General features: G+C 35.8%; 1 protein-coding gene across 1 annotated transcript; it reads right to left on the reverse strand.

The window, feature by feature from the left end:
- Window positions 1-158: 158 nt before the first annotated feature.
- LOC101573373 (olfactory receptor 10R2-like) lies at window positions 159-3646 on the reverse strand. The gene is made up of 2 exons (XM_004640011.1): window positions 3632-3646; window positions 159-1127 (listed from the first exon to the last, which is right to left on the reverse strand). Exons 1-2 carry the CDS (start codon window positions 3644-3646, stop codon window positions 159-161), a joined length of 984 nt encoding a protein of 327 aa, XP_004640068.1.
- Between the last annotated feature and the right edge of the window lie 8332 nt (window positions 3647-11978).

Here is an 11978-nt window from a genome sequence, read left to right on the forward strand (position 1 = left end):
AAGAAGAAAGAAGAAGAAGAAGAAGAAGAAGAAGAAGAAGAAGAAGAAGAAGAAGAAGAAGAAGAAGAAGAAGAAGAAGAAGAAGAACAAGAGTGTCATCATCATTATAGTCATTACTGTGTTCTCAGAAGGGGTGTTTCCTTATATGCAAAATAATTTCATTTTATAGTCTTAGGATGAAATCCTTGCCAGCTGATCATTTTCCGAATGGCAATCTGAACATCCTTGTTTCTGAGGCTATACACCATGGGGTTCAACAATGGGGTCACAACAGTGTAGGTCACTGTCACCAGCCTGTCTTTGCTAGATGAGTACTTGGTTGATGGTCGCAGGTAGACAGAGGAGGCACAGCCATAGTGGATGATAACCACTGTGAGATGGGAAGCACAAGTAGAAAAGGCTTTTCTCTTGCCTTCAGCTGATGGGATCCTCAGGATGGCTCGAACAATGAAGCCATAGGAGAAGCAAATGAAAGTCAGAGGGACCATAAGAGCTAGAACTCCACCGATGAAGATGATGAGCTCATTGATATAGGTATCAGTACAAGCAAGCCGGATAACTGGTGAGATATCACAGAAGTAGTGGTTGATCTTATTTGGGCCACAAAAAGGAAGTTCGAAAACTAAGAGGGAGCCTAAAAGCGATAGCATAAAACCAATCACAGCACATGCAGCTGCCAGCTGTCCACAGACCTCCCAGCGCATAAGGATGGGGTAGCGAAGTGGATGGCAAATGGCAACATAGCGATCATAGCCCATCACACCCAGGAGCAAACAGTTAGTGATAGCAAAGCCAAGGAAGAAAAACATTTGTGTGGCACAGCTGGTGAATGAGATTGTTCTAAGCAGAGACAACAGATTTATGAGCATCTTGGGCAGGATGACCAAAGTGTAGCATGTCTCAGAGATGGAGAGGACCCCTAGGAAGAAGTACATAGGGACGTGGAGACTGTGATCCAGGCGAATGACAGTAACAATCGTGATATTTCCACTCAGGATAATCATGTACAGGCAAAGAAAAAGAGCAAAGAGAATGAGCTGGATTTTTCCCAGACTGGAGAATCCCAACAACAGGAATTCTTTGACAGAAGAGAAATTAGCTTGGTTTACTTGATCCCAGAGATTAACCTAAGGAGAACAGAAACAAACAAACAGAGATAGAAACAAACAGAAAGAAAACCAGATAGTGTGCCCAGACAGATTCAAGGAACTCCGCTATAGAGAACAATAAACCAGAGAAGTGATAACCAGTTATGGTATGCTGTAAAAAATGCCCTATTGATCATATAATTTCATAGTACCATTTCAAAACACTATACATTCTTTCCAATGATCTTATTATGTCTTTTTATTGATCTTTTACAATGTCTATTTCAAATAGCCATTAAGGAAAAATGAAAATACAACATGCAACAGTCCAGTCTCTTCCTGTAATTACCAATATAATCCTCGATGGATTTTTTTTCTTCCTCTACAACATGAAGATATGAATGATACCTCTCATAGGATTTTTATGAAAGTTGAAGCACTTTAGGTAAGTATATACACATTGGAAGCTTTCAGTAAGCATCAGCTTTTGCTGCATGCAGTCTGTAATTTTTAGCAAGTAGCTAATGATTTTTCTGGTTTGTCTTTAGGTGTGCTTTAAATGTATATCCACCTGAGGTTTTATACTTTTATGTTTAAACCCTATCATTTTAATGTCCCCAATCTGTTAGACCAACATCCAAATCCAATTCTTATTGGGACTTAATTCAAATGGCAATAATAGTTTGCTGACTTTATCTTTTCCTTCTATCTAATCACGTAACCTTTTCCCCCCTCCTCATTTAGGAGACTTGGAAGGGTCTTAGTGCTTATGGAGACTTAGTGCATATTAAGTAGTTCTAAAGACACCTAAAGCTTTCTTAGGTTGGTCAGACAATATTTCTCAATCTGTCAAGGAGATGGAATTGGTGTGGAAATCTATGGGGATTGTTGTTTTAAACTTTAAAATGAAATAATCTAAGCCATCAGGCTGATCTTCCATAGAAACCACTATATCTCTTCAGCCCACTTTCCTGGCATTTCCTCTAGAATTTACTGTTGCACTGAGGACACCTGACTGAGGGGTTGCAGTTCCTCTGATTTCTCATTACTAAAGAGTGGGCAGATCCTGTTTACTGAACTAAAATTAGGTTTGAAATTAAAACATTGATAGAAGCCTCCAAAAAATATTTGAAGAGGGTTGAGGAGATAGCTCAGTTTGCATCTGCCTTGCAAGGTTCAGGACACAATTTGACCCCCAGTACCACATGCTGCACTGGCCCTGGAACCCTTAGCACACCATGCCCCATGGGGCATAGGGGGGCACACCTGTAATCCCAGCACTGGGTAGGCTGAGACAATAGGATCACTATGAGTCTGAACTGCATAGTGAGACTCAGTATAAAATAAATAAATAAATATTGTAAAAAATCATTTGAAGAAAGTGAAAGTACAGAAGGGAATTGCACACCATGAATGTTCTCACCTCAAGAGATCACCTGACAGCTAAAACCTCACATTCATGCAAGGTTCTTTCACCAGCTACCATACTTGAATGTTTTTACTTTTGGTTCCTTCATGTTCAAAAGAAGGCATAGAACAGAGTTACGTTTTATTTTTCTCTCCAAGTCAGTCATAATGACTGGTAGACTAATGGGAAGATTTGCTATATTGTCTGAATAGGTAAGTAGCCAATTCCACTGAGGCAAGGGGGGCACACTAATTCCACTAATTTATTCATTAAGCGTTAGTGTTCACTTATTGATAACTTAAAAATTTATTATCAATATTATACAATTTTAAGGTCATATAGGCAAGTGCCAATCTTATCAGGAGTGATGACGAATCACCTTGCTGTCTTCATAAGGTCTTTTCTTCTTTTTCAAAGTGCTTAAAAATAAGAGTTTTTCTGCAGAAAAACTATTTTCTTAACTCATAGCTCTCTCCTCTGTTTTTTCTCATTGTTTTCCCTTTGTCTGGAAAATCTTTATTCACTTTTGATCCACTCTTGATCACTCAGTTAGGAACTTCAACCTCATATTACTCTGGATTCCAAAGAGAAGAGCGATATAAATTTTCCTTTTTAAAAGATATTTAACAAATTTTTATTAAGTCCTATGTGTGTCATGAAATGTATTTGCTTCTTCTTTATTACATATTAGAATAAAAATGCTCTGGAGAAATTTTGTTTCCTTCATAAAATATAAAATTAAATTACCAATTAGAAACTATTTGGTTAATCATTTATTAAATATTTTGTATCATGTAATAATTTAAATGTTGAATTAAAATTTTTAACAGGTATATACTTACAGGCATTATCTAAAACCACGAGCAGGAGAGTGGTATTTTTATCCTTGGAAAGAGATTATGGGAACAGATATCTAGTCTGCAACTTGCTGGATCATATTACATTGTTATAATTATACCACCTAGAAGATAATCTATCACACTGTCGACTAGTTGCAACCAAGAATAAGGGCTAGTCTTTATGAATTTCCAGGCAGTGCCCCCCAACTTCAATTGTTCACATTACTTTTCATGTGAATGATAAATAACAAAACAGTTACCACCAGGATTTCCTTTGAGAGATTCAATTTATTTACCTCCTCTGTTTCCATCTTTGAAACTTATGCAGTAAATTATTTGTCCACAGAATGCTAGGATAGTGATTTTTTTTTTAAAGACAGATGTTCTGTAAAGAAAGGTAGCTCAGTTAGACAATTCTCTTATATTACTAATTATATTTTTCTCAAGTATTTTTCACCAGATAACACTTTCACATATTAGAGAATAGAAGATGAACACATTAAGAATTAAGAGCCCATTATTAACAGAGAGATGTAGCTATCTGTCTTTTATTTTTAAATTATTCAGGAAGATTTACAAATGGTTTCACCCTTTCAGAGATAATAGAAAAGCAGTCATGGGGCCCGGGGAGATAGCTCAGTAGAATAAGCACTTCCCTGGCAAGCACAAGGGCCTGAGTTCAATCCCCGGTTCTGCAAAAACAAAAACAAAAACAAACAGACAAAACAGAACAAAACAAAACAAAACAAAAAAAACCTCAGTCATCACCACCAGCTCTGGAGAGCACATGCCTTAGCACTTGACAAAAACCCTCCTTGTGCTTATTACACCTCAGTTAGTGATGCTTTACCTCCCCTAAGCCCCATATTACCTTCTATTGTCTCAAAAATCATACAAGCACATGATAATACACTAATAACTATAAAATACTAATAAAACAATCATATTATAGATGATGTCTTCCCTGACATACTCTTTTATGACCATCAACAATTAACTAGACCGGTAGGCTAAAGCTCATCAGAAATTGAGAGCATTTCTGAAAAACATCGTGGTGACTCATACCTCTTTATCTGAAAATTCAAATAGTCTCTTCATTCAATTTCTCTATGTTCCCTAGTTGAATTCAGGGGAACCTAGTGTGACCATAGCCATTTCTATTTTTGAAAAAACTCCATTCCACTCCTTTCCACCACTGATAAGTCAATGCCCAAAGCTGTATTCCTACCTTTTCTGCTGAAAATTCTGAGAATTATCCCCCAAAGAATCACTGAAAAACTACTTTTTTGTCTTATTAGTTTTGTCCTCAATATGTTGGTTGATAGTCACACTTCTCGTAACTCCAGGGAGCTATTATTGTAACATTATTTTTGGAACAGTTTCATCTTTTTTCAACAAGCAAAGGGGATGAACTAATCTGAATCTCACACTTCCAGTAGACAAATGAAAAGAAAAAACATTGACCCTGGCCATTAGTTAGATTCCACTCTGAGATTCCCTGAGGCCTCATTAGATGCTAAAGGCTGTTGTAAATTAAGGGAAGGAAAATGTACACAGAAAGTCTCTATTAAAGGAGTTAATACAAGACAGTCTTGGCTGAAATCTTTCCCATTTGGGAGAAACTTTTTTTTTTCTCTAGTACTTCACCAGAACAAATAAAGTCTGGCTTAATCTTTTCCAGTGATGAAATAAGACTCTCCCTTTTAGCCTAGGTTCATCAAAAAAATCTTCAGATTCAGCTGCTATAACACAGAAAAGGGGAATGAGGGGACAACCAAAGAAAGGGTACAGTTTCTCTGGCAAAACTAAATGCTTAAAGTAATAAAACTCAGATATGGAGACTGAAAGAAAGCTGTACAGTGTTTGGGGATAGGTTGTAGAGAGGATAATCTGCTTTTTCCTACCCTTCTGGAAAGGGAAGCATCTCCCTCTGACTCTCTGTTCCAGGAGTAGAAAATAGGAGTAAAATATTAAGACTAAATCATCCCAGCGATGGGGGAAGCTTTTCCAGTTATTTCCTATGATTTTCAACTCACTGACAGTCAAATTCCAGAGAGCAGAAGGGGCTCTCTACATATAGATAAAGAACAATTAACGTGCCTAAGTGTGGTTATGTATCAGTGTTTCCATGCCTTGGATTTGAAATAGGGTAAAAGTCAAGTTCTCCATTACTGGATATAGACAACACTTTTTCTAGACCTTGAAGTTTCTTAGAAAGATGTAAGTGCCCTCCTTTTGGAGATAATATGGGAAACATTTACCTTCTTTATTCTCCCTTCAGGTTTCATAGGTGTCACAAGAGTGTTGTGGCAAATACACTTCACCTATGAAGAGGCAGGATGTAGAGACAAGGAAATCTATTAGCTCATAGTCAGGGCCCAATACATGAGAGGGCACCAACCATGAAAAGCGTGGGGGAGGGGATATTTATCCAGTGGTATGTGCAGGCCTAGTTCCAGGTGTAGGAGGTTCATCAGGTTTTTTTTTTCCTCATATTAGTTAGTTCAACAAGATAAATACTCGTACAAGGCATGGCCTTAGATTGAGAAAAAGGAAAATGGTGTTTGACATTTTACATGGGAAATAAGCAGTCTTATGACAAAACATCTGGTGGTATTGGGTTCTGTAAGTATGACAACATTTACAAAGACAAACCTAAGACAACAGAAACTTAAGCTTTAAAATGGCACTAGAATGGCATTGATTTGGTTCTTTTTCAAATGTCAAGACAAGGGAACAATTGCAAAGAAAAACTATTTCTGCAGGTAAAGTATACAATTATGGAACAGGAGGACTCAATCATGAGTTTTGAAAGCAGGCTCCTATAGAATGTGAAGAAAAAAAGAAAATAAAAAAAATTTAAAAATAGGAGTAAACGATTACATATTTTTACACAGAAATTTAGAAATCTAACCATATACAGCATTATAGCAGGACAGTCCTATGACATTTTTTCCTTCTCTCTTGTTTTCATTTATTACCCTTTTTAAGAAACAAACATTTACTTGAGACATAGTATGGCAGTAATTGGTATGACATGACAAGCAGTATGTATTTAGAAGACCAGAATGACAGGCATTCCAAGCATGACCCCAGTATCACACATTGATATCTGCAGTGCAGTTGCTTATTTCACAGGTATCAGCATATATAGTTAGTCAGGGTGAGAATCTTACCAATTAACTTCTAGTTTCAAAAACGTGCTGAGGATTCTCAGGATCATTGCCTTAACTATCTTGTGCATATAAATGTATGCCTGTGCTCCTGTCATGGAAGTGATAGATGATATAAAGTGTGCCTACAGAGAGTCACATGGAGAGAAAACACTCTCTCAGACTTTCACAGAGAGCAAACTGGTCAAGCAATGGCCGTGACTCATTTATATGGCTGACACTTACAAAGGATCTACAGACTGCGGTACAGGGTTTCAGGGTAAATCATGAGGGGATTTGACTGACCTTGTCAGATACAGAAGTTACATTTCTTGTTATATAGGTCTTGCCCATCTTGGTCTTAACCATCCAGCAGAAAAGTTTAAAAAAGAGGTATAAAAGTAAAGCCATATTAATATGCTGAGCTGTAAAAGGCTCAAGTAAACAAATTCTGACATTGCCAGTCCTACAGATAACCCACTACTATTATGGACTATTGGACTATATTGGATTATTTTGCCGAATTCATGTACCTACAATATTTAAATGACAATGGAATATCAATTTCTGACAAACCTAAACAAAAAAGGGGATACAAGTGAAGGACCATTTTGCATCTGTATGTACAAAATAGTTAAGATAGATATATAGCTTCTTTCTCTTAATTTAGAGAAGAAAGATTTTTACTAATAGTGCTTGGACAGAATAACATGTCTGCATCTTGGACTACGAATAACCACTACAAAGACAACAATATGCAATATATTAATTATTAACTTTCCTACTAATTGGTTTTGAAACTGTCTCATTGCTATTTGTTTCTCAATAAAATTAATTTTGAAAAAAGCAGGCTCAATAATGAAACAAAAGTTGGGTTAACTTGAAGCCATGACAATTTGAAATTAAGTATTTTGAAGAGAAAAACAAAAACAATCAAAAGGAATAAAAAGTGAACTAAGAATACTTGAGACAATGTAAGGCAGAGGAATACATGATTTTTTCTCCTTTTTTATGTATTTAGTACAGAGTCTACAGGGTCTCACTCAGACTCGTACTGATCCTCCTGTTTTCTGCCTCTCAATTTCTGGAATTCATCTCAGCCACCCTCTCAGCACACCCCAGGGATGGGACTGGCACAGCATGCTGGGGATGGAGCCCCAGTCCCTGTGTCTGCCTAAGGAGGTACTTTAATCCACTGAGCTATCTGGCCAGCCCTAAGAATACATGAATTATTAATTGTGAGTATCTCAGAAGAAACAAAAGAAACTTTAAAATTACTGGTTAGATGATTCCTCAGTCTGGGGAGAAATGTAGACATAAAAGATATCAAAATAACTCTAGCATTTAATTTAAAAAATTATTATAGCAAAAGATAGAATGCCTTTTATTCATTTGAAAATATTTCTGCTGAACTCAGTTATATGATGGTACTTACCACTTTCTGAAGCAGTTCTAGAAGTCTTATTTCATGAATAGCTTTATTACCCAAATGTGGTAAATGTTTCTGTCTTGTGCCATCCAATGAACAGACAACCTTCCACAAGCATTTTGGTGTGCTCTCATCCTGATCAACAGTGCATCTGGGATTACATGAGCTCTGGCTCCACCCCAAAGCAAAAGTGACCATGAAAAGTCATTGAGACAGAACAACAGAACTTCCAGAAGTGCTTCAAAGAGTGGCAAAAATGTATTTAAAGGAAGAAAGAACATTTTGACAAAGATTAAGAGCAATCCTGGAAGCTGAAGAAAAAGGACTGAAAATTGAAGAGCAGACTGGGCAACATGGTGGCTTAGCAAGGCATTCCAAAACAAAACAAAATAAAACAAAAATTAAGAAAAGTGCTAGACAGAAGAAGCCCCTGCCTTCAGATTTCAATAGTTCAATTCCCACTATCACACACATACACAAAAAGAGTACTAGTAAAATTAAGTAGAGAAATAATGTTCTAAACCAATGGTTGCAAACCTATGGTGTGTATGTTGTGTTTTTCTTTTAATACAAAAAGTTGTAAATGCATGAGTTACTTTTCTAAAATAATACTTCAATATTCAGGTTTAATTGCAGTGCTGGCACTTTGTGATAAAACAGTAGGCTGTGGGTTGCTGTTTGGAAACTTGTGGCTAAAGGTTAACCATCACTGTCCTAAATGATAGTGGTGTAATAGTCCAAGATAAATCAGTTTGATTTTTATGTAAATGCCAAAAGACAGAAATATTTAAAAACTATAGCAAATATGTGACAATTGGGACGTGTAAGCATGTTTTTATATAGCAAGAAGTAAGAAATTTTTGTATGTGACTAAGTTTAAGACCTGATCAGCTTAAATTAATATATAAAGAAGTGATTTTATTGGAAAATTCCTGGTAATCTCCAGAAGACACACAAAATATAAATGAAAGAAAATCAAAGAATATGATTCAAAAAAGTCAACTAATTATGAATGAAAATAGCAAGATAAGTAAAAGAAGCAAGGAACTATAAATTGCAAGTAAACAATGAAATAGCTAATGAATAGAAAAATGTAATAGACTGTGGAACATTACACAGCAATTATATGTAACTGGTAACTGTTAAAAAATTGTAAGGTGTCATATAAGTTATGTTAAATAATCGTCTACTAGGTAACATTGTGTTTAATTCTAATTATAGGAATATCTTAAAAAGCTAAGGTAAAGTGACAGAAAGCCTAAGTTGTACTCACTATGAAGTGGTGAGATTATTTCCATGTCAGACTAATGATTAGGAAAAAATACAGCGATTTATTAATAAGACTAGCCATTGGGCGCTTCCTGTTTACAGATCCGAAATGTCTGGTCTCGTTCTGTGTTTCCTCTCTGCTGAAATACTTTCCTCGTTTCCATGGCAATCACAGCGGGAATACTATGATTGTTGACTCAAGAAATCATGGGCTTCTTTTTAGTAATTAGTTCTGTTTTCCTCATCTCTTTTATGCTTACAATATGTTATTTATTTGTTCATTTATTTAGTACAGGGACTCACTACATATCTCAGACTCATATCGTAGTGATCCTCCTTCGTCAGCCTCCCCAACGCTGGGATTACAGGCACCTGCCACCACGCCTGGTTTTGGTGTGCCACTTGGTGCCGTGGGCCAACAAGGCATGTGGCACTGGCTCCTTGCCCTTGCCAGGTTGTTGTTTAGATCACTGAGTTATCTCCCTGGTCCATTTACAAGATCTTAACAAGCTAGAGAAGCGGTGAAGGAGTGAAGCTTTCCAGTCAGGGTCATAAAGACTCTGCCTTAGTATCGCCTATCTCTAAAGTTGACTAAAGGCTAAACTGCAGCTTCTTTTACTAGGATAAAATTAACCCACCATCCCCTACAGCTAGTATGAGGACCAGGATATTTAGTGCAAAAGGGCACATGGGAAATTTGTGGCACAATGGAAATATTTTGTATTGCAATTGCTGCTTTACAAATCTAAACATTTTAAGAATTCATCAAACAGCATTCTTAAGAAGACATTTTATTGTATAAAGCTATTTTCAAAATAGCTGAAGTGCTCCAAGATTTGAGTAAAAGGCAGGCTTTTCTTTACCTTCTTGACTTTGTCCCAATATCCTTGGTGCCCTGAGGATGACTGGCCTCTGTCCTTTCTGTGTAGTTGGAAAAGAACCCAAATATCCTCAAAGAGACATGCAATCACCAAAATTTCCAACCTAAGCTGCCAGCATGGGTGAACTTGAATGGGGGAAGAAGGTCCAAATTGAAGGTTTGATTGTTTGGTTAGAAAAAAGGGAAGGATGCTTAAAGTAGATTAACAAATCTCTGTGGTGCATTTAGGAAAAGGAAAAGGAAAGTTCAGGAGACAAGGGATCTGGATTCAAGAGTATGAACTTTATTTGGTCTAGGAATATGTGAAATTCCATCACTAAGAGAAAAATGTATCTTTATATGAAAGAGAAAGAGCCATTCAAAAGCCTGCTGGCTCAACAGTTTCAATATCTTTTTTTCTAGGAAATTCGGGTGAAAAAGTATTTTTTTTTTCTGTAACGCAGACTAAGTGGAATTTTTTCTACATGTGAAAGTAAATCTCTAGCTGGGGGTTTAAGAGAACACAGATATATACTCATGTATTGTGTTTGCATTCTAAACTGACAATTAGAACCTAGGTAAAAAGAAAATCTCTTCCTTGATCAATTAAAACCCATTTCTGATAGCCTGACTTCTTATTTCTATTGCAAATATATTATTTTCTTGTTTACTTTTTACTTTTACTGATACATGTTTTCAGTACACAATGATTACACTCATCCTGGGATGTTAGTACATGTACATACTGCATTTTAATTCTTATTTTCATTCCCCCATTTCTTGATCTCTTGGCATTTAGTTTTAATTGACAAATAAAAATTATTCATAGTAATCTGGTACAAACTGATGTTTTGATTTATGTGTAAATTATAGAAAGATTCATAAATTTTAATTAATATCTTCAATACCTTCTTGATTTATTTTTGGTGAGAACATTAAGAACTTATTCTTTTAACAATTTTGAAAAATTCAGCATTTCTTCACTCAGATAGTTTGTGAGGGCAACGTATAATAGAATGTCAGACCTGAAAAGCACCTAATTTAAGCTCTGAATTCAAGCTAATAAAACAAATATAAGGGAGAAAAATTAACTTTACAAGGTGAAACAGGTAGTTATTCATAAAGTTGAACATCATCATCACAAGGAAATTTTTTGTCTAAGACCAACATTCTTAACATTCTTCTGTTAACTCTACCACTTACCAACCCTGAGAAATCTTTATGGCAACAGTTAAGGACAGGGTGATAGGTTGAAGAGAAGGGAGGGAGTGGGAAAAAAAGAATAAAATATTTCATATTCAAGTACAAATTCTGTATGCTGAATGCAATCCTTACATACATTTTTTTTTAAAAAAGCAACAAGGAAAAATGAATTTGTTGAGTTACATAATAAACTCTCCATTTTCCAGAAAATACCAGACTTTTCCAAAATAGAGAAAAATTTCACATTCTCATTGATAGTGTGTGTTTTCCTTCCTCCTTATACTCACTGATGGTATTATCCACTTTAAAAAAAATCATAATTTTAGTGAATGTTAAGCAGTACTTTATTGGAACATTGATTTTATTCTGTTGCACATTTCTTGACTATTATCTGCAACTCTGTGAGACAAATTGGGAAGTTTAATGCCTTTCTAAATGGAGAAGTAGGTTATTCTCTTTCTCTATCACTGCATGCTTTTCATTTTATAGAATAGAACTTCCCATCTCTTTCATTATTTTTACCTTCTCCATTTTAATTTGTTATCTAAGCTAAATAGATTCTATTTAAGAAATTGTATATATTTTCATTGATAATTGCTGGTGCTCTCTGATGTCAAGTGCCTTCACACTCCTGAAGTGGAGTATTCTCTTTTAACTCTGCTGTAGAATTTCCTGTCCTACCTGATTTGATTTCCACCTACAATGGTTCATATGCAGTTTGCACACACTTT

This window comes from Octodon degus, unplaced genomic scaffold, assembly GCF_000260255.1.
Source record: "Octodon degus isolate 3935 unplaced genomic scaffold, OctDeg1.0 scaffold00116, whole genome shotgun sequence".
Taxonomy (NCBI): domain Eukaryota; kingdom Metazoa; phylum Chordata; class Mammalia; order Rodentia; family Octodontidae; genus Octodon; species Octodon degus.